The sequence below is a fragment of the Sciurus carolinensis genome, chromosome 10, assembly GCF_902686445.1.
Source record: "Sciurus carolinensis chromosome 10, mSciCar1.2, whole genome shotgun sequence".
NCBI classification, from domain to species: Eukaryota; Metazoa; Chordata; class Mammalia; order Rodentia; family Sciuridae; genus Sciurus; species Sciurus carolinensis.
Window position 1 is genome coordinate 137284124 of NC_062222.1, and position 21912 is coordinate 137306035.

At 62.6% G+C, this 21912-nt stretch overlaps 1 protein-coding gene and 1 long non-coding RNA gene across 2 annotated transcripts in view; one reads left to right on the forward strand and one right to left on the reverse strand.

The window, feature by feature from the left end:
• Window positions 1-21912, forward strand: part of Sorcs2 (sortilin related VPS10 domain containing receptor 2) — a 358452-nt gene that overhangs the window by 331823 nt on the left and 4717 nt on the right. The window contains exons 15-25 of the mRNA XM_047566161.1: window positions 2804-2924; window positions 3635-3768; window positions 4219-4344; window positions 6597-6768; window positions 10462-10648; window positions 11678-11811; window positions 12847-12970; window positions 14162-14274; window positions 15003-15128; window positions 19127-19226; window positions 19741-19843. Of these exons, the coding sequence (XP_047422117.1) occupies window positions 2804-2924; window positions 3635-3768; window positions 4219-4344; window positions 6597-6768; window positions 10462-10648; window positions 11678-11811; window positions 12847-12970; window positions 14162-14274; window positions 15003-15128; window positions 19127-19226; window positions 19741-19843 (1440 nt within the window). The remainder of the gene's footprint in view (window positions 1-2803; window positions 2925-3634; window positions 3769-4218; window positions 4345-6596; window positions 6769-10461; window positions 10649-11677; window positions 11812-12846; window positions 12971-14161; window positions 14275-15002; window positions 15129-19126; window positions 19227-19740; window positions 19844-21912) is intronic.
• On the reverse strand, window positions 1154-3687 carry LOC124994371 (uncharacterized). The gene is made up of 3 exons (XR_007110481.1): window positions 3415-3687; window positions 2250-3162; window positions 1154-1731 (listed from the first exon to the last, which is right to left on the reverse strand). It is a non-coding gene; the product is annotated as an uncharacterized LOC124994371 (long non-coding RNA).

Consider the following 21912-nt stretch of genomic DNA (forward strand, 5'->3'; position numbering starts at 1 on the left):
CGGGGACAGGGTGGAAGGCCAGCTGTGGAAGGGACCGGGGACAGCGTGGAAGGCCAGCTGTGGAAGGGACCGGGGACAGCGTGGAAGGCCAGCTGTGGAAGGGACCGGGGACAGCGTGGAAGGCCCCTGTGGAAAGGACTGTGGACAGCCTGGAAGGCCAGCTGTGGAAGGGACCGGGGACAGCGTGGAAGGCCCCTGTGGAAAGGACCGGGGACAGCCTGGAAGGCCAGCTGTGGAAGGGACCGGGGACAGCGTGCAAGGCCAGCTGTGGAAGGGACCGGGGACAGCGTGGAAGGCCCCTGTGGAAGGGACCGGGGACAGGGTGGAAGGCCAGCTGTGGAAGGGACCGGGGACAGCGTGGAAGGCCAGCTGTGGAAGGGACCGGGGACAGGGTGGAAGGCCCCTGTGGAAGGGACCGGGGACAGCGTGGAAGGACCCTGTGGAAGGGACCGGGGACAGCATGGAAGGCCAGCTGTGGAAGGGACCGGGGACAGCGTGGAAGGCCAGCTGTGGAAGGGACCGGGGACAGCGTGGAAGGCCCCTGTGGAAAGGACTGTGGACAGCCTGGAAGGCCAGCTGTGGAAGGGACCGGGGACAGCGTGGAAGGCCCCTGTGGAAGGGACCGGGGACAGCGTGGAAGGCCCCTGTGGAAGGGACCAGGGACAGGGTGGAAGGCCCCTGTGGAAGGGACCAGGGACAGCGTGGAAGGCCCCTGTGGAAGGGACCGGGGACAGGGTGGAAGGCCAGCTGTGGAAGGGACCGGGGACAGCGTGCAAGGTCAGTTGTGGAAGGGACCGGGGACAGCGTGGAAGGCCAGCTGTGGAAGGGACCGGGGACAGCATGCAAGGCCAGCTGTGGAAGGGACCGGGGACAACGTGGAAGGCCCCTGTGGAAGGGACCGGGGACAGCGTGGAAGGCCCCTGTGGAAGGGACCGGGGACAGCGTGGAAGGCCAGCTGTGGAAGGGACCGGGGACAGCGTGGAAGGCCCCTGTGGAAGGGACCGGGGACAGTGTGGAAGGCCAGCTGTGGAAGGGACCGGGGACAGCGTGGAAGGCCCCTGTGGAAGGGACCGGGGACAGGGTGGAAGGCCAGCTGTGGAAGGGACCGGGGACTGCGTGGAAGGCCAGCTGTGGAAGGGACCGGGGACAGCGTGGAAGGCCCCTGTGGAAGGGACCGGGGACAGTGTGGAAGGCCCCTGTGGAAGGGACCGGGGACAGCGTGGAAGGCCAGCTGTGGAAGGGACCGGGGACAGCGTGGAAGGCCCCTGTGGAAGGGACCAGGGACAGCGTGGAAGGCCCCTGTGGAAGGGACCGGGGACAGCGTGGAAGGCCCCTGTGGAAGGGACCGGGGACTGCGTGGAAGGCCCCTGTGGAAGGGACCGGGGACAGCGTGGAAGGCCAGCTGTGGAAGGGACTGGGGACAGTGTGGAAGGCCAGCTGTGGAAGGGACCGGGGACAGCGTGGAAGGCCAGCTGTAAAGACCCCCAGGAGCTGGGGCAGCACTTGAGCGCTAGGCTGTGGGAATGTGCAGTCTGTGACCCCGGAGTGGCCAGGCTGAGAGCCAGGGGACCTGGGACTGCAAGGGCAGAGGAGGCCAGGCCAGCATGCAGAGGCGTGACTGCCCCTGAGCCCTCGCCAGCACAGGGCTCCGGAGCGTGGAGGTGGTGTGTGTGCAGGAAGCTCCTACTGTGCGCTGGGCACTCGGCTCAGACCACTGCAGATCCCGCAGTCCTGAAAGACAAGCTTACTGTCCCCTTTTTGAAGCCATGGAAAAGGATCCCGCCCAGGTTAGAGATGGAAAGAGGAAGCCTGCCAAGGCCAGCCTCTTCAGACACCAACTCAGACGCGCAGAGCCACACCCCTCCCCTGAAGTGCCGTCCAGGCCTGCTCGCCAGGAGTCCTCTGGGGTCAGGAAGGGCCCACAAGTATCCAACCCCTGCTGGAAGTGCTCAGACAGGGGTCAGGACCCCTGCCCTGCCTCGCTTCTCTCCTCCAGATGCTTGACCTCTGGTAATATGGCCAGAACACTGCAAATTGGACTGGAGAGAAGGGTCCAAGAAGGGGTGGTCCTTAGAGCCCAAGAGTGAGTGGTTGGGTTGGGGGCAGGGATCAAGTGGAAGCTGCTCAGACAGCAACATTCCCACAGCGGGGGAACTTGGGCACATTATGGGCACTCAGCCAACACCTGCTCATTGCCAAGGAGGAGAAAACCCACACGACAAGCTGTGTGCCTTGGGCAAGTTACTCACCTTCTCTGTGCCCTCCTATTCCTTTCTGTAAACAGGTGGTCTCTTCACCTGGCTGAGAGGGCGTAGCTCTGGTAGCTGTGGGTTCCGTTCCCTTGTTCCTTCCTGGGCTCCGGGGCGTGGGCGGGGCAGAAGGCCCCCTCCTGGCCTGCCCTGCGCCGACGTGGGGAGGCTCTCGGCTCCTTGCTAGGAGTGGCCTGGGACCTGACTGTGGAGAGCCGGTTTCTCTCTTGCTCAGGCCGAGGGAGGCGGGAGAGGACTGGGGGCAGCTGGTTGGCGCAGGCGTGGCCGCCTGCCCAGGGGTCTCTGCAAGGCGTAGCGCGAGGCCCGAAGCCAGGGCTGTGGACGGCGGGGGGCGGCCAGGAGGCCAGGGCTGGGGCGGCGAGGGCGGCCGTGTGGGTGGGACGGCCCTCACCAGGGCGCCCGACGCACCAGACAGCGATTGGGCACTTGGCCCAGCAGGTCGGGCGGCCTCGTTGGGCCCTGGTGCAGTGGACGGAGTTGGGAGGGAAGTGCGTGCCCAGCAGGGGCCAGACTGAGGGGTGTCCTGTCCCCAGGGTCTTCGGCCACATCAGCTTCCGCTCCGACTGGGAGCTGGTCAAGGTGGACTTCCGGCCCTCCTTCTCCCGGCAGTGCTCCGAGGAGGACTACAGCTCCTGGGACCTCACTGACCTGCAGGTGGGCCCCTCTCCTCGGGAGTCTCCACGGACCCCCCAGCACCCCCAGCCCTGGCCGCTGGCCCCACAGCCCTGCGCGGGGCTGAGCAGGCCTGGCTGGGGGAGTCTGGGCCTGCGGGCGGGGCTGCCAAGGGAAGATGACGGCACAGCGGCGGGTCCCTCGCAGAGGCTCACGGTGGTGGGAGGGCTCCGGGTGGACAGGCACGGGCAGGTGGGTCCTCGCTGACGGCCAGACCGACCTGGCACGGGAGAGAGTGTCGTCAGACGCGAAGGCGAGGGTCTAGCTAAGCCAATCAGCAAGGCACTTTGCTAAGCTGGGTCTTGCAAGGAAATGTGCGGATGGGTCTCGGAGAAGCTTCTGGAAGCTGAGCAGAGTCCTGCCAGGGCGGGGCTGTGGCAGGGAGGAGGGAGCGCTGCCCCAGGCCTCCCCGAGGACCTCCTGTGTCCACGCCACCCTTTGGATGTGGCGTGGGGGCCAAAGGGGAACTTACAGAGGTCACCTCTCCAGCAGCCCTGTGGCCCTTGGGCCCGGCCAGGGCGTATACACAGTAGGTGCACAATGAATGCTCGGGGGTTGGGAGGCCACAGCTGCCCCTTCCGAGCCTCCGTCTCCAGCGCCGTCTGAGGTCAGAGCCAGCTCCAGGGCTGCAGGACCAGCCCGGTAGGAGCCAGTACCTCACCCCGGCTCCTCGCTCGACTCTGCTGCTACAGGGTGACGGCTGCATTATGGGCCAGCAGAGAAGTTTCCGGAGGAGAAAGCCCACGTCCTGGTGTGTGAAGGGGCGGAGCTTCACGGCGGCCCTGAGGTCGCGCGCGTGCGCGTGCCGAGACTCGGACTTCCTGTGGTGAGCGCCTCCCACCCGGGGCGGCCTGTCCTCCGTCCCTCCTCTGCAGCGGCCGGCCTCCCTCCAGAGGGTGCTGGACTTAGCCACCTGGCTCTACTACAGAGCGTAGGACTGAAGTGGTGGGGTGTGACCAGAGAGCTGGCCCTGGGAGTGGGGACCCTGGGCGGACGGGGCTCCTCCCTCTCCCCACCGCCCGTCCTGCCGTCTGGGGATCCGCTCCCCTCCTCCAGGAAGCCCTCTGGGCCCCGAGTTTGTCCTCTGGAGGGCAGCGATCCGCCCCAGGCCTATCTCCCACTCTGGGACAGTCTGTGTGGGGTCTCCTCTGCGTCCCCACAGACTCGAGCTTCGTAGGCCCTGGACACGAGGTCCCCGGCCCTGCCCAGCCCTGGCCCGCAGCTGTCCGCACCAGTGCCGTGCCTCTTGCCCAACCGCTGCCCTTTCTCCTGGCAGCGACCATGGGTTTGAGCGCGCACCCTCCCCGGAGCCCGCCAGCCAGTGCTCTGCCAGCTTCTGGTTTAACCCCTTGTCCCCTCCTGACGACTGTGCCCTGGGGCAGACCTACACCAGCAGCCTCGGGTAAGTGTGGGTGCCCGGGGCCTCCCACCCCGGCCACACCTCCCGAGGGGCGAGGGCCCGCCAAGTGGGCGTGCTGGGCTCCGCAGTCACCAGGCCCCAGGGCCCCTTGAGGCCTCAGGGCCGGCATGGTGGAAAGTGCTTGCGCTGGCCCTGAATGGACAACCCGGACAGGAAAGGCCCAGGGCCAGGTGCTGCCAGGCTACAGGCTAAGCCTACCCCAGAAGCAGCGCCCCTGCCAGCCTTCCAGAGCCTCTGCAGCCCAGGACCCCCCAACTCAGGGCACCAGGCCCAGTGGCGCTGCCGCCATGGGGGTCTCAGCTTCAACAGCACCTCCTCCAGGAAGCCTTCCCTGACCCCCGCCCCTGAGCCAAGCTCCCCTCTGTCACAGCCCAAATCTCAGTTACGGTGGCACTCGTTAATTGTCCTCTGTGCTGGACTATGCCCCCAGGCTCACGTGGGTGTCCTGCAGTCTCTGGTGACAAGGACAACCTCAGGCAGGGGCTCAGTAGGTATTGCAGTCATGGCCTCTCCTCCACCGGGGGCCAAGCACACTTCTAAACACCAACTTCACATGGAAATGTTGGGTACACAGAGCTGTGACCTTCAGCCTCAGGAGGTCCTGGACGTGCTCCCTCTAAAGGTTCCATTTCCCCCCTCCTCTGAGGAAGTTTCCAGAGACGGGGGAGGAAGCCCACAAGCTTATGAAGAAATTCCACTTCTTCCCTGGGAGACCTGAGGAAAAGGGAGGCAGGGCCAGAAAGTGCAGGCTTTGGCCTCAGCAGAATACACTGTGCCATCTTTCCAACATCTGTCCATCCACCCATCCACCCACCTATCCTCTCACCCCTCCACCCACCCATCCATCCTTCTATCCATCCACCCACCTATCCATGCACCCATTCACTTACCATCCACCCATCACCCATCCATCCATCTATCCATCCACCATCCATCCATTCATCTATCCATCTTTCTACCCTTCCACCCTTCTATCCATCCATCCCTCCATTCATCCACCCCTCCATGTACCCATTCATCCACCCATTCACCCATTCGTGCATCCATCCTTCTACCCATCCACCCTTCTAGTCATCCATCCATCCATCCACCCACCCATCCACCCATCCACCCACCCATCCACCCACCCACCCATCCATCCACCCATCCGTCTATCCACCCATCCGTCTATCCACCCATCTGCGCACCCATCAAGCACAGGCCCAGGGTTTGGCAAACAAAGCCTCTCATCTAAAGTATTAGAGCCAGGTCCTGTATCCGGGCAAGGATGCATGTGCACACCGTGGGCACCAAGGTGCTGTGCGTAGACAGGCCGTAAAGAAATTATTTTCTTTCAAACCAATAATTAAATGAGTCTTTGCCTAATAAACCTCTGAAAATTTGTTTGTGGCTGAGCCACACTGGAGAATTGGGCCCTGAGGACAGGAGGGGCACCAGCTCGGGAGACAGCGGTGCTAGGAGGAGGAGCTGCCCACACAGGGGTCTCCAGTGGTCTCAGAAGAGGCTTCCCAGGGCCACCAGGTTTGCCACCGAGTCCCACATCTGGGCTCCCTGCATCCACTGCAGGGGCTTTGTGCCTAACGTCCCCTTGCCTGGTCCCCGGGCTGGAGAGGCCCTGCCTGCTCCCCTCCAGGTGCAGCTGGAGGCCCCTCCCAGGGGTGAGCTCCCAGCTGCGCCTGCAGTGCTGTGGGCCTCCACGCATGAGGGAGGCTTGGCCAGCCTCCTCCTCCCCCCAGACAGTCAGCACTACCAAGGCAGGACAGCCCGTGAGCACCCCAGTCCCAGGACCCAAGCAACGGGTGTCCTGGCTCTAGAGACTCAGGGAGCTAGGCCCCATGAGGAGGGCACATTTCCTGGGCCCCACGGGAGTGACCGCAGGGCATGGTTGGAGGCCCCTTACTTGTGCACTCTTATGTTTCTCATCAAAGCCACCAAATGCAGCCTGGCCCCTCCATCACCCCTCAGAAGCCAACGGTGGCCACTGCTGTTTCCCTCGGACCCAGGCAAGGTGTTCTCCGAGCAGACCCTGCCGCCACCAGCCGCTCCCTCGGCGCCTCGGTGTCCTTGCCCCCGGTGGCATCGCCGTGATCAGGCGGGGGGGGGGGGCACAGAGGGGTGGTGCCCGGAGCCTCTGAGGTCGAGGCTGAGCCACCTTGGGGCAACACCTCCTGTCCAGACTGGGGAGCCCCATGCACTGCCCATCTGATGCCACCGACCCTCTCGTGTCCACCCAGGTACCGGAAGGTGGTGTCCAACGTGTGCGAGGGTGGCGTGGACCTGCAGCAGAGCCCAGTGCAGCTCCAGTGCCCCCTCATGCCGCCCCGGGGCCTGCGGGTGAGCGTCCGCGGGGAGGCGGTGGCCGTGCGGCCCGGGGAGGACGTGCTGCTGGTGGTGCAGCAGGAGCAGGTGAGCGGGGACCCTGCTGCCACCGTGGGGTGGCTCTGGACGAGCAGAGGAGGGTACCAGGTGTCGGCGGAGCGTCCCCGGGAGACAGGAGGCGTGGCAGGCGGCACGTCCACCCAGGCCCACCAGCATTGGGGAAGGAAGTAGACCGGAAAGTGGGTGGAGAGGCAGCAGGAGGGAGGAGCCCACGGGCGGCCCTCGCCCCCGGGTGGCGTGGGGTCTCTCACGCCTCTGATTATATTGATTTAGTTAATTTGGAATCCTAATAAAAGCAGAAAGTTTCTAAAAACCCTATTATAATCATACAATCGAAAATAAATCCTGTGTGTACATGCGAGGGTATGGGATACAAATATAGGTTTATATATACACACACACAAATAGACACAGGTACCTGCACACACGCACACAAACACATGCATCTGCACTTGCAAGTGCGTCTCCCAGTCTCCCAGTCTATTTTTACTTTAGAACAAGTGTTACATTTTCTTGCGATTTTTAAAATAATGTGTTCATTGTAAAATAGTTCAAGAATACAAAAAAAAAATCAAGAACATAAATATCAAAATTTTGCTCCCCAAGGGGAGCTGCTGATTTTTGTGTTTCCTTCTAGTCTTAAAATTAATAGGTAGCATGCTTGTGTTTTTGATGATAGAAATAATAACTCACGTGCATGGTAGGGAATTCAAAAGTGAAAACAGAAAAACTCACAAATATTCAGGAAATGCGAAAGTGCAGGGAAGTGCGGAGGTGATTCGGGCTGCCTTGCCCACCTGTAGGGGGTCCCTGGCCTCTGGCTCCCAGTCAGATCTTTAGACAAATGCCGGGGTGGTTGGCGCTGGCGTCCCGATCATGCCTGCTTTGCAAGGCCTCGCAGAGGTGAGCACGCTGGTGCTGTCGAGGTTGGGGCTGGAAAGCAGGCCCCTGGTCTGGCGCAAGTGGGAAGCCCAGGAGGACAATGGGCTGACCCTCTCCAAGGCCTAGCTCTGGGCAGGCCACTTAAGCCACTGTGCTCTCTGGTCACTTCTCAGACTGGCGAAGTCTCTCTTTCAAAGCTGCACGGTCACAAGTGGCAGAGCTGGCCAGGGTAGCAGGCCTCAGGCACACTGAGTGGACAGAGACCAAGTCTGGTCCAGATCTGAGCCATCCCCGGCTCTGCTTCCTGTCTGCCAGGTCCTCTCATGGACCGAGACTGGCCCCGAGGTTCACACTGGAGTGTGGAGGCAGCCTGGGGCGGGCCTGTTTGTCTCTGGTCATAGAAGCATCTTGCGTGGGCACAGGGAGAAGCACGGAGACCTGGGGCCACTAGACCCACGTGGGCCCAGCCGCACTCCTAGGTCCAGGGCCGACTTCCTGGAAACGTGGCCACCTGCTGCCCCCTAGAGCCTGGCAGCTGGGTCCCCTCCATGGCTTCTCCTATCCAGAGTCCGGAAGGACTGCACTTCTCAGGCCCCAGGGGACTGAACTCGCGGGCAGCACACTGGGCTCCCTGCTGGGGGCTACTCCCCAGGCTCACAGGGCTGGGAGAGGCTGAAAGACAGGCTCCGGGGCACACTGGCCTCCTGGAAGAGGCTGCTGGCCTCCTTGGGAGGCACGGAGGGGTGGGGACCCACACACACGCATGCCAGCTCACTCCCAGACACGTGTGCACCTCCACCTATGCCCTGGCACACTCACACGTCTGTGCAGTCGCACGCCCACTCAGACGTGGGCCAAACTGGGCTCGAAGACATCACTAGATCTGGGGAGTCCATGTTTTACAAACCTCTAGGATTAACAGATCTGGGGGAGAACCACAGCAGCCCCCCCGTAAAGACCCCCACGGATCTTGACAGGGGCAGAAGGTTGAGCTCGGGAGGGACAGCCTTTCCCTCCGGTGACAATACTGCCACCAAACCTCACCACTGACCCCAAGACAAACCCGGAAGCGATCCTGTGCTGAAAAGAAAGAAGAAAATGATAGGATTCCTAGAAAATTCAATGGAGAGAACCTTTGAGACGTCGGCCCGAGTCCTCAGGCTTGACCCGAAGGGCACAGCCCACAGCAGGAGAGGATAAACGGGCTCCGTGCACAAGGCGCTTCCGCTCTGGGAAAGACCCCGTGGGGAAGGTGAGGAGGCTCCGGCCGAACTGGAAGAGCCACCTCGGAGCTCCAGGGAGAGCACCGTCCAGCTAGGAAATGGCCAGGGACACAGGAGACGTTTCAGCAGACAGCACCTGCACAAGCCCAACAGGCACAGGAAGAGGTGCCCACAGCAGGAGCCCGCGGGAGCTGCCCCTCGAAAGCAGCCGGACACGGCTTCCGGGACACAGCACTTCCCCACGGGAGCAGGTGGACTGGTCTTCCCTCCTCCCTCCGCCGCCCTGTGAGGAGAGCCCTGGCGGGCACCAGCGCCTCCCCCTGAGAGCTCAGACTGCCCGCCACGCCTGGCACCCCTCAGCAGACGCCCTGCCACGTGGCCTCCCACAGCACGGGCTCTGCCTCCTCCAGCTGCCGGGAGTCCAGGAGCCCCGTGGGCTGCATGACCACGTCGTGCCAGGGTCTGCTTGTCCTACATCCCCATCTCCCTCTCCTTCCCCTATGAGGACGCGACCCCTTCCAGCACAACCTCATCTTAACTACCTATCTCTGCAAAGACCCTGCTTCCCAGTGGGGTTCCACTGGAGGCCCCCAGTGGACATGAATCTGGGGGGCACTGTCCAACCATATTTGCGGAGAAAGTGAAGTGAACACGACTTCTGTAAAAGTGTTCTACGAGCTTTAAGGTCTGTCAGATGTAAAGCAGGATGGCGGGTCAGCAGTGACCCTGGCCACTAGGACGTGGTTTCTTGGGTGCACCGGGGGAGGGGCGTGGCAGGAAGGGGGCAGGGAGGGGTGGAGGGGCGGCGAGGGTGGAGGGGGGCTGGCAGCAGGGCAGCAGGGCAGCAGAGAGAGCGGGTCCCAGGGCCTGTTCCTACATCCCCCGCCACACCCGAGGTCCCGCCTTCTGCCCCTCCCGGCAGTCCATGCAGCTCTGAAGCCATAACGGATCCATCCACTGATGTGGTCACTGCTGCACTGGGGTCCAGGCCTGCATCTTGAGGTCCTCTGGGGACACTCCAGAACCACGCTGCTTCCCTCGCTGTTTCTTCAGCATGGGGAGGAAGTGTGGCAGTTGGGAGGAGGCTTCTCACCGTAGGGAGTGCCTAGGTGACCAGCAGCTTTGTGAGGAGGTGACAGGCAACTCGTCCCCCACAGCCCCACTGCACGCCTAGGATGACATAAAGAGAAACTCGGGAACCAGGGCATCGCAGGACAGGAAAGGCATGTTTGACTTGCTGTGGCTCCTTGGAGAGATGTCCTGGTCACATTACAGGGGCCCTCCTCAGTGTGAGAGGCCTAATCTCACTCCCCAGCTCCACAGCCAGGCCCAGACCTTAGGGGTCTCCCTGGACCTTCACCCAGTCCCACAATGCCTGACATCACCCATGCACCCTCCTCCTTCATCTGCAGCTAGGCAACTCCTGGCAGTGACCCCTGCTAAGTCCTCTTGACTGTCCCATCAGCTCCCTCCAAGCTGGGATTCTGAGGGCAGGACCAGACCTGTCCCTACTGGTTCCCCACAGGCTCCTTCTGGAGGAAAGGAGAGAGGGCATGTGTGAGTGACCTCAGCTCCCAGGGCCACTCCTGAGTGGCCTTGTGGTGCTTCCCTGCAGGGAGATGTCCTGACCACCAAGTATCAGGTGGACCTTGGGGATGGCTTCAAGGCCATGTACGTGAACCTCACACTAACTGGAGAGCCCATCCGACACCGTTACGAGAGCCCTGGCATCTACCGTGTTTCTGTCAGGGCGGAGAACATGGCGGGACATGATGAGGCTGTGCTCTTTGTCCAGGTCAACTGTAAGTCCAGTGCTCCTTTGCATCCAAGTCTGTCCCTGTGACAGATTTTGGTCCCCAACAGGGAGTCTATTTGGGCTGGTGATAATAGTGGTGATGGTGATGTGCAGTTGTGATGATGGAGTTGTGATGGGGATGGAGGTGATGTGGGGATGGTGATGGAGATGGTGGCATTTATAGTGGTGATGGTAATGATAATGTTGGTGATGGCAGCGATGATGATGGTGGTGATGGTGGTGATTGTGATGGTGGTGATGATGGTGGTGATGGTGGTTTTGGTGCTTGAGGTGATGATGGTGATGGTGATGATGATGGTGATGATGGTGGTGATTGTGATGATGGTGATGATGGTGGTGATTGTGATGGTGATGATGATGGTGGTGGTGATGATGGTGGCGATTGTGATGGTGATGATGATGGTGGTGGTGGTAATAATGGCTATGATGATGGTGATGATGAAGGTGATGATAGTGGTGATGATAGTGGTGATGGTGGTTGTGATGGTGGTGATGATGGTTGTGGTGGTGGTGATGGTGATAAAGGTGGTGATGATGGTGGTGGCGGCGGTGGTGGTGGTGATGGTGATTGTGGTGATGATGGTGATGGTGGTGGTGGTGGTGATGGTGATTGTGGTGATGGTGATGATGGTGATGATTGTAATGGTGATGATGACAGCGGTGGTGGAGGTGGTGATGGTGTGATGATGGTGGTGGTAATAATGGCTATGATGATGGTGGTGATGGTGGTGATGGTGGTGGTGATGGTGATGGTGGTGATGGTGATGATGATGATGATTGATGATGGTGGTGGTGGTGGTGATGGTGATGATGGTGGTGATGGTGATGGTGATGATGATGGCGGTGGTGATGGTGATGATGGTGGTAGTGGTAATAATGGCTATGATGATGGTGGTGATGAAGGTGATGTGGTGGTGAGGTAGCAATGAAACTGATGGTGACAATGACCAAAGCAGCCTCTGAGATGTCCTGTGTCCTGCTGCCTTCTAACCCTGACCTTTCTGGGGCCCTGAAGCCCCCCTGCAGGCACTTTACCTGGAGGTGGTTCCTGTCATTGGCATCAACCAGGAGGTGAACCTCACAGCTGTGCTGCTGCCCCTGAACCCCAACCTCACTGTCTTCTACTGGTGGATTGGCCACAGCCTGCAGGTGAGCTGTCCCTGCCCCTCCTGCCCCTCGTGACTGCAGGCTCCCTTCTGGGTGCAGCGCAGGGGGAGGACACTGCCTAGGCATCCAGCAGCCAGGACTCACCCCTGCCCAGTGCTCTTCCTGGGCCATTGCAAGGGACCCATCTGACCTGGCTCTGCTCAGCTCCTCCCTGGGTGTGGGATGGGTCAGACCAGCCCCTGCCTGTTCCTGGGAAAGAGGCAAAGTGAAGTGGCTGCCCTGAGTCGGGGTGTGCCCAGTGTCACAGGAAGGGACAGATGAGGCACGTGAGGGTGCCAAGACGGGACACCGTGTCCAGGTGGGTGGCCAGGGAAGGCAGGTGGAGAAGGAGCTCATCTGGGGTGGAGCAGATCTCAATGCCTCGCTGGGCCCAGGTGCACAGCGTAAGCAGAGGGAGCCATGGTGTGTCCTTGAGCAGAAACGGCCTGATGCAGAAGGGCCGAGGAGAGGGCAGCTTGTCCATCCTCAGGCCGGGGCCTCGAGACCAGGGACACCTGTCACTCATCCAGCAAGCACCAGCCGAGAGTCCAGAAGCAGAGGGCTGGCGGGAGGGAGGGGCTGTAGGCTAAGGGTTGTTTCGCTGGAATGGGGTCCAGGAAGAAGTAGGGGCTTTGGGTTCAAGCGCCAACTTGTCCACTTCTGGCCGAGTGCCTGGTGCCCCACCTTCACTCCCAGAGCCCCTGTGTCTGAGGGGCACGGCCTGCCTGTCTCCAGGTGCTACTGCCGCCCACCCTCATACCACCCATGCCACAGGGTCCTGAAGGGCCCATGAGGGAGGGGCCCGGGGGAAGGGCTGCTGGACCTGTGTCCCTGCTGGGCTCCAGAGCAAGCTCGCTCTTGGCACTGACCACTGTGGGGTTCTCCCATGGCTCCAGGGCCCTGCCGCCGCAGAGCGCCCACAGTCCACTTGCCGATAGCCACAGGAGGGTACAGTTCCCCGTAACCCTGGCAGCCGGTGGCAGGACCGGCCTCCCCACCCCTTACCAGCCTGGGCCCTGCGCTCGCTTGTGCCCACAGCCCCTCCTCTCCCTGGAGAACTCCGTGACAACGCGGTTTGCGGACGCCGGGGACGTGCGGGTGACGGTGCAGGCGGCCTGCGGCAACTCCGTGCTGCAGGACTCCAGGGTGGTGCGCGTGCTGGGTGAGTCCCCGCTGGGGTCGGCAGCATGGCCTCTGCTTCTCTGCCTCGCGGGGGGTCCGCTCCCACCTCTCTCGCCTCAGAGTCCCCATTTGTAAAAACTGCCTTGGGGACTCACCACACAGGGCGGGGATGTTTCTGAGTGACTCGACACGGTCCCTAGCAGCAAGACCAGGTCTGGGCACCAGTTCTGCCTGCCTCCATGGGCCTATCCCCTCAGCACCCATCAGTCCTCTGCGGATTGTCCATGATGGTCCCTTAAACTAAAAGGACCCTGTTCCAGAGACCTAGCAGAGCTTCCTGTTCTAAACCCACGTCCTCACTTTCCGGTGCTCACCAGGGACTGAGCCCCTCATGGGAGACATTCACAGTGGAAAAACCAGACCTAGGAAGGGAGGAGCCCCCACCAGCATGTTCTTGCCCCCATCAACATGCTGATTGAAACCTCATATCGCTTTAACAACAGCCTCTACTGGGGACAGCAGCCATCAGTTAAATGTGTAGTGGGCCTGATGTGCAGAGGGCCAGGCCACCCACGTGGGCCCTCGTGCCTCCTTCCTCACGGCTGAGCAGGGGCTCTGGGCAGCCTCACTTCCCTCGGCGGGGAATGCAGGTTCACTGTCCCCAGAGCCCTCGCCCCGCAGGGCTTCCTCCCACTGCCTCCGAGAGGAAACAGGCTCCGCAGTAAATGGCAAGGTTACGGTTTAGCTCTGGTGACGCTGGAATGGAGGTCTGAGCCACAGCCCCTGGAAGTGTGGGGGCAGGAAACGCTGGGCCTCCGCCCTCCAGGAACCCTTCCTCTGGGGGGGACCCGCCCAGTTGGAACCACGGACCCCTGAGGGCCGAAGGCCGACCTCGTGGGGTGAGCACAGCCCGAGAGTTCAGGGCAAACCTCCGAAGGGGCTCTCCCTGAGCCGCCCTCCCAGCTCAGTGCCGCGGTCTTCATCCGGGTCACCGTCATCCTGGTGACCTTGTTATCACCTGGTCATCAGTGAAGTAGGCCCTGCCCAGGAAGCCCCACGGCAGCCGGCTCACAGGGGCTCTTGTTCCTCAAATACAAAGCCAGCACTCTCCTGCTCCAGGTCATGGGGACAGTGGCTGGGGTCTGAGCCAAGGCTGTCCTGGTCACCTCCCCAGAGGCATCGGGGCCACTGTCCAGGACTGACCAGCACGCCTGTGTCTGCCTCTTTCCAGATCAGTTCCAGGTGGTGCCTCTGCAGTTCTCCAAGGACCTGGACGCCTACAACCCCAACACCCCCGAGTGGAGGGAGGACGTGGGCCTGGTGGTCACCCGGCTGCTCTCCAAGGTGTCCACTTGGGCCCAGAGAAGCCTGCAGACATGGGTCCCAGGCGGGAAGGGCCACAGGGCTGCGGCCCCTGCAGCACAGACTGGCGGCGGGGGGAGTCGGGGCTGGAGCATCACCTCCAAGGGCAGGGACGGGGCGCGTCCTTCGTCACACGTGGAGTGTTGGCTGTGTGCCCACATCCCAGTCACTGTCCTCCGGTGTCCAGAGTCTCTTTAGAAGTGACCTTGGCTCATGGACTGAACTTCTCTTCCAAGCTGGACATGGGGACAGGGTAGAGCAGATGTAGCTGACCTCGGCCAGCTCACTGATAGCAGAGAGGCCATGCGTCAGGGCAGCCGAAGGTGGCCCCAGGGGGACAAGGCCCAGCCTAGGGCTGCCCGCTGCTGTCAAGCTTGAGCCCTGCTGACCACACTTCCCCTGGGCCTGTGAATAATGCTGGTCCACCCATCCTGGGCACCGATGGCTGAGCACACGATGGCAGTGTGAGGAGGGGGCTCCCAGGAGGAGAGGGACTCAGGAGCCAGGCCTGCGGGGTGAGGACCGCCATGGGCAGCTGGCGGGTGAGGAGCAGGAAGAGCCAGGAGGAGAGGCTGCGGGCCAGGGGTCGGGCCAGGACACCAGGGGACCGGGACTCAGGTCAGGAAGGGACAGCAAGTGCTCTTGGGGGTCTGACTTGTGTCAGAGACGAGGGAAAGGAGAGGATTAAAGTGGCCTGTCTGTCCCCACAGGAGACCAGTGTCCCTGAGGAGCTGCTGGTGACCGTGGTGAGGCCAGGGCTGCCCACCCTGGCTGACCTGTATGTGCTCCTGCCTCCTCCAAGGCCCACAAGGAAGAGGAGCCTCGCAAGTGACAAGGTACGTCCTGCTGCTTCTGGTCACCCAGGCCCCCTGCACAGCCCAGGGCTGGCTGGCCACATGCCTGATTGGGGTCATTCCTGGCCAACAAACTCATCACCTAAAGGCTTATTTCTCACAATGACGTGGTCTGATGCAGGATGCTGACGTCTGCCTTGCAAATCTGCCTCCTGAGGTCACGTGGCCTCCGAGGTCACTGAGACAGGGCAGCGGAGCTGGAGGAGGGCCGCCCGCCCTGCAGGGGTGTCCTCACTTCACCTCCCATGATGCTGGCTGAAGGTGGCCACTGGGCCTCAGCCTGACAGCTCAGGGTGCTAAGACTGTCCCGGAGACACCCGGGGACATCCAGCAGAGCAGAAGCCGGCCTCCAGGTCAGCAAACATCGTTATCACAGGCCAGTGGCCAAGCTGCCCGTGTGGAGGGCCAGTCCGGCCCCTGACAGGGCTGCGAAGGGGACTCCAGGAGTCAGGATCCCTTAGCGTCCCCGAGGGTGGACGGCAGAGGGTGTTGGCAGGAGGCAGCAGCGGCGCTCGGGGCTGGTGGTTTCTGAGTGGCACAGCCCCTGGGAGCCAGTTGGCAGCCCCTCGCTGTGGCGGAAGTGAGGGTCAGGCCGCCGAGACCGGGCAGCTTTATTTATGGCTCGGTGGCCCAGAGGGATGATTCCCAAGCCTGACCCGAGCACAGTGATCATAAGCAAGCTGGGGCGGCAAAGGAGCAATTCTCTTGGGGCGCATTCTGCTGTTCTCTGTTTTTTTTTTAATATTTTAGATGTTGATAGACCTTTATCTTATTCATTTTTTTTTTTTAATATGCGGTGCTGAGAATCGAACCCAGCGCCTCACTTGTGCTAGGCAAGCGCTCTGCCTCTGAGCCCCGACCCCAGCCCTCTGCAGTCCTTAGGCGGGACGAGCTTGTCAACGGCCTAGGGACTCTGGGCTTCTCCAGCTTCGTGCGCCTCCTGCGCTGGGCCTGGGGTGCTCTGTCCCCCTGCGTCTTCCGGCCTCGCGGCTGGCTTACCTGCCGAGCCCCTGTGGTGGGGACTAGGGAGAAAGGCAGCGTGGCCACAGGAACCTGCGCACGGCAGCGCGGCTCGGGAGAGCCGGAACTCACAGGCCCCGCTGTCCGCAGCGGGTGGATGAGTGAGCGGACTCAGGACGGGCCTCGTAGGAGAAGGCCATCACCCCGCCGTACAAGGAAATGAGGTGCTGGTCCGCGCCACAGCCAGGGTGCCCCGAGAACAGCGTGCCTCGTGACAGGAGCCAGCACACGGGAACAGGTTCCAGTCTAGGGAACCCCGGATGTGGGCCGGGATCCTGGGAGGTCACGAGAAGGTCAGAGGTCGTGGCGACAGCGCATGACCTTGGGGACACAGTAAGAACCACTAAGTTGCACACTTATCAAGAGCACACACTGGCTCTGTGTGCTGTGCCCAGAGACGTGCTCACTGGGTGACCTGGACAGAGTGGCCAACAGGAGGCAGGGGCAGCAGACCCCAGCACCCTGCGGACCTAGTTTCCCACCATGCAAACCGGAGAGAGGCTGGGTGAGGGCCACTGTGGGGCACGGGGCCATCAGAAGGGTGCAGGGCCACCAGGAGGGCACAGGGCCACCCGGAGGGCACAGGGCCTTCCCATACACTGACAGTGAATTATGAGGAAAGAAACAAGAAAACAATCCCATTTAGGAAAGCATCAGAGTCATCAAATAAATGCGTCAGGATGAATCTAACAAGGCACCCGCCCCCGAACACAGATGAGAGACCCCCAAGGTGAGGTGAGCCGCCTGGTTCGTGGGCACAGGACTGTTAAATGTCCACACCACTAAAGCCATCGGCTGGCTGGGTACGTCCCTGTGAGAATCCCAGTGGCACCTTCCACAGAAATGAAAAACAGCACTCCAATCGCGTGGAACTGCAGAAGACCCCAAAGAGACCCCAAGCAAAAGCCGCAAGGCTGTGCGCAGCACGCTCCCTGGCTCCAAAGCACACGAAGCCGCCGCAGCCCAAACAGCGCTGAGCTGACGTCGAAGCTGACGGCGGAACAGGCTCGAGAGTCCAGAGAGGCTGCGCACTGTGGTCAACTAAGACGCTGCTGTGGTTTGGACGTGAGGTGTCCCCAACAGCTCCTGTTAACACAGGCACTCAGAGTGAGGCGAGAGCCGTACCTGGTCAGCCCATCCTGGTTGGAAGGGACTGACGGGGTCACTGTGGGCAGGTGCCCTGGGAGGCACCTCCTCCCTGCAGCCCCTCTGCTTTCCGGTCCTGAGCTGAGTCGCTGTCCTCTGCTGGGCGCTTCCCCCAAGACGTGCTGCCTCACTCGGGCCCACAGCAACGCCTCGGCCGACCATGCGCTGAACCTCTGAAACCGTGAGCCCCAAATAAACTCCCCCTCCTCCAAGTGGTTCCTGCTGAATAACAGGTGCTGAGACAACGCAGGGGGAACGGACAGTCTCTCCAATAAATGGTGCTGGGGACACTGATGTCCCCATGCAGGAGAGTGAAGTTGGAACTTCTCAACATGTCAACTCCAAGTGCATTGAAGACGCACAGAAGACCTGACACTGCAAAGCTGCGGGGGAATCCAGGCCCACGCACACAGGTGCAGGCAGCCGCTCGCCACGCGACCACACACCTGGGCTACAAAAGAGGAAATGGGGCCCCGTCAGACTAGAAGCTTCTGCCAGCAGGAAGCAGGGGGCAGTGAAGAGGGCCAGAGAACGGGAGGTGTCGTCCCCTTCGCTGTCTGACAGGCGGCTAGTGTCCAAGACAGGCTGGACCCCGCTCAGGAGCAAGAGGACCAGCCAGTGCCCAGGGGTCCAGGCCTGGACTGCACACGGAGAAACCTTCACCATCACTGACCATCAGGGACATGCAAGTCCAGGCCATAGTGATGTCACCCACACCTGAGTCCCTCCCACCAGAAGGCAAAGGGCGGATGTGGGGAGGCGTGGAGGACCGCTGTCCCACTGCCCGGAGTGCTCGTCTCCATCCCAGGGTCAGGACCCCTTGTTCTGGCCTCTCACGTGCCTCACGTCCAGGCTGCATTTGACGCGTTCCTCAGATGTCCTCCATGAGGTCCTGGGCAGAGGGGCCTTGGGGCCTGGCACCTGGTGGGAGGTCCTTCCCAGGCCATCTGTACCACCTGTGCAGGAGCCCTGAGGAGCCCTGTGGGCAGGCAGGCTGGCTGAATGGCAGGAACCCCCTCAGGGCAGGGCCACGGGCCACCACCCTGCGGGAGCGTGCAGGGACGTCCCAGGCCCCCGTGGGGCTTCAGGAAGAGTCACCAAGACTCTACTCAGATGGACACAGAGCCCCTTCTCCCCAAAGCCTGGAGCTGGGAGGTGGGGTTCACCAGGCTATGCTCCGTCGTGGCTCCGCAGGCTCCGAGGTCCACCCAGGAGGATCCGACTGAGATCAGAGCTTCCGGAACCCAGAAACGTGGACATGGGTGTCCACATGGGCAGGCCCTGGACAGCAGCCAGTGCACGGGATGCAGGGAGGAGTGAGAGGAGCAGGGGGGCCCTACTGTGCGCCAGGTGCCTGTGTCCACTGGCACACAGACCTTCAGACTGTCCCCTGGCCACAACCCCCTCCAGCCCCAGTCCCACAGCACCTGATGGGGTCCCCTTGACTGGCCACTCCCTGCCACCTCGTCCTCTTCATGTCTTCCACCTCTGGGAGGCCTTCCCCGCCCTCTGACGTGGGAGGCCGGCGCTCCTGTGGCTCTGAGCCCCCCTCACACCCCGATGGCCGTGGTCTCCTCTATGTCTGTTCCTGACACAGAGGTGGCCCAGGCAGGGCCACGTCTGCCACCTCCGTGTCGCATTAACGGCTACCTTGGAAGTTGGCCGGTGGGTTGCATCCCCCTGTCACGGATGAGGACGCGGGGCAGAGGCGGGACCCTCCCCAGCCCCACGCTCCAGAAGGTCAGTGGGGCCAGGCCCGGCTGCCTGCTCTGCCCGCCGGGCCCTGGAGGACACTCCTCTCCCTCTGCTTTCAGAGGCTGGCGGCCATCCGGCAGGCGCTGGGCGCACACAACGTCAGCTTCCTCCTGCGGGGAGGGCTGCGGGTCCTGGTGGGCCTGAGGGACACCAACACAGGTGAGAGGCTGGCTGGGGCCCTCGGTGGGGCCTCGCTGTGGGACGCGGGCAGGGCCCCCTTAGCCGCACGCTCCTGCCGGTGGGTGTCCAGCTCCGACTCGCCCATCAGTCCCCAGCCAAGGTAGCCTGGGCCCCTTACCGCGGTTCAGCCCAGGCCTGGGGTCTCAGAGGACCTCTGCACCGGCCTCACGCTGGTCCCCACGTGTCCTCCCCCGTGGGCAGGAATCTGTGCAGAGGTTGAGTTTCAGCTCTGCAGACAGCACGCCCATTAGGAAACCCTGCACTCACCCAGGCCAGCGTGGGGACAGTGGCGTCCCCGCTGAGGGTCGAACCCATAGTGCCAGCAGGAGCTGGCTGAGAAGGGAGTGACCTGGTCCCCTGAGGTCACAGAGGGTGCATTCCTGGTCCCTCGAGACCCACTGCCCCATCGGCCACACTGGGAAGGTCAGCCTCCATCGGGGCTGGGCAGGCCGGGCTGGGCCCTCACTGTCTGCTCTTGTCGCTTTGCTGACAGATCCTCGGAGCCTGGGCGGTGGCGGCGGCTACTGGGCGCTGGTGGTCCTCTTTGTCATCGGGCTGTTTGCAGCGGGCGCCTTCACCCTCTACAAGTTCAAAAGGCAAGGCGTCCGGCCCCTGGGCCTGCTGGGCCTGCTGCCCAGCCCCTCCTGGTTCTGTCACCTGTGGGCCCTGGGGAGAGGGCCACCCACTGGCCACCCCAGGGCATCTCTGCACCCCCCGCAGGGTCACGAGCACCCCCTCCTCCCCCTGGAGGGAGGCACTGCCTTGCACAGGCGAGGAGACCGCGGCTCGGGGAGGTGGAGTAACGGGTGCCCGGCTTCCGAGCGGGCAGGACCGGACGCCACTGCCCCAGGCCTCCTCATCACGCGTGCCCCTCCCGCCCGGAGGAGCCCCCGGCCCAGCTGCCTCGCTCGCCCCGAGCTCCACAGAGAGAGGGCTCCAGAGCACCCGGGGGCTTCTGGGAGGCTGGGAGGCTGGGAGGCTGGGGCGGGCTGCAGGGCGTCCCCTCGCTCCTGAGCCCACTCCTCCCCAGAAGGTGCTGGGCACCCCGCTGGCCCCAGGCAGCTGCCCAGCCCAGCCTTACGTGGATTCTGGACCTGGGAACAAGCAAAATGGTCAGGCTGAGTGGGCAGATGGCAGACTCTGACCCTGCTGTCCCCCTCATGCTGACTCAGCTCTGGAGGCCTCAGCTGGTCACCTTGAGGACCCCCAAGGGGTACAGGCCATTTTTTCCTTTATGATCACCAGGAGCCATGGCCTGAGACACCCCTCCTGCCCTGGACCCCTCCTCTGACGCTCCAGGCTGGACCCTAGCCATGTGCTGGCAGCGTGGCAGGGACCATGCACACGGCTCGCCTGCCTTGGCACCTGGTTCTAACGGAAGGGGTGGCTGAGGGGTTCTGAGAAAGGGGACAGGGATCTCAGCCGGAGAATCCGAAGGGCTTCTCTAAGGAGGAGACTCTCAGTGGGTGCCTGACGGGTGCCTAGGCGTCTGTCCAGAGGCGAGAACGGGGTCCAGCTACGGCCTTTATTGATCTCCAAACTCACAGAGGCACTGGCTTCCTCTCAGTCCACCTGGGTGTCCCACAGACACCTTGAATTCAAGGCAAACTCATCATCCTCACCCCAAAGCCCTCCCGAGCGGAAGACGTGTCCCTCCCACGGGAATGCCACCTCCTCATCTCCCTGCTCAGCTGGCGGCCATCCCTCGGCCTAGCGCCCGGGAAGCAGGGCTACTCATGGCTAGGAAGTGGCAGGGTGGCATTTGGACCCAGGCCTCCAGTACTCTGAAAGAGGCTCTTCCATCGGAGGCGAAGAACAGCGGCCGCCTCTCCAGGCCCTGGCCCTGGCCCGAGTTGATGGGCTTGGGCAGGAGGGGAGCCTGGAGAGCAGGCTGAGGCCCCGCTGGTCCTGAGAGAGCTAGGCCGGTGCGGGGCTGAAGCTCCTGCTGGCCTGCTGCGTTTTTGGGTGGCCCTGGTGGCCGACACTCCCGTTTCCCATCAGGGCAGGGCCCATATTTCCATGTGGAGGGCAAGTGCGTCACCTCAGGCCCTGCCACCTCTGCACCCTGCTGAGCCTTGGTGCAGCCCAGGCCCTGCCGGGCCACCAGCAGCTCGGCCAGCGGGGCTGGGATGTTTGCTACCTCCCAGGGAAGGGCTTCCAGCTCGGGCCTGCCCCTTGTCACTGCCTGCAGCCCCTGTCCTCTCAGTCCCTCACTGGGAAGAGCTGCTGGCTATAGGTGGCCAGGCAGAAACACGCCAGGCCCTCCGGCCCTGCCCGCTGCCGCGTCAGCCGCCCGTGCCTGAGGCTGCATGGGCCTCGTCAGGGGTGTCTGCCAGCCTGGCTGAGCCCTGGGTGGCGACCACGCCAAAGGTCTGCGCCTGCTGGCTGCAAACGCACTGTCGAGGAGGCTGTGGGGCCGGAGCCCCGGCACGCTGCAGACCACGGAGGTGCTCGGAGGCCCCTGGCAACTGCCTGGACTCCCGGGGGCCTGGGGACCTGAGCCCCACAGGAGCAGAGACCGGCCTTTGTGGTGGGTTCTCTGGTCTCCGCCTCTGAGTGGCATGAGGACGTGTCCAAACTGTAGGTGGCTCCGCAGGAGGGCTGTGGGTCAGTGCCACAGACCTGGGCCACCACCTGCCTGCTGCCCTCTGGGGCCAGGCCAGTG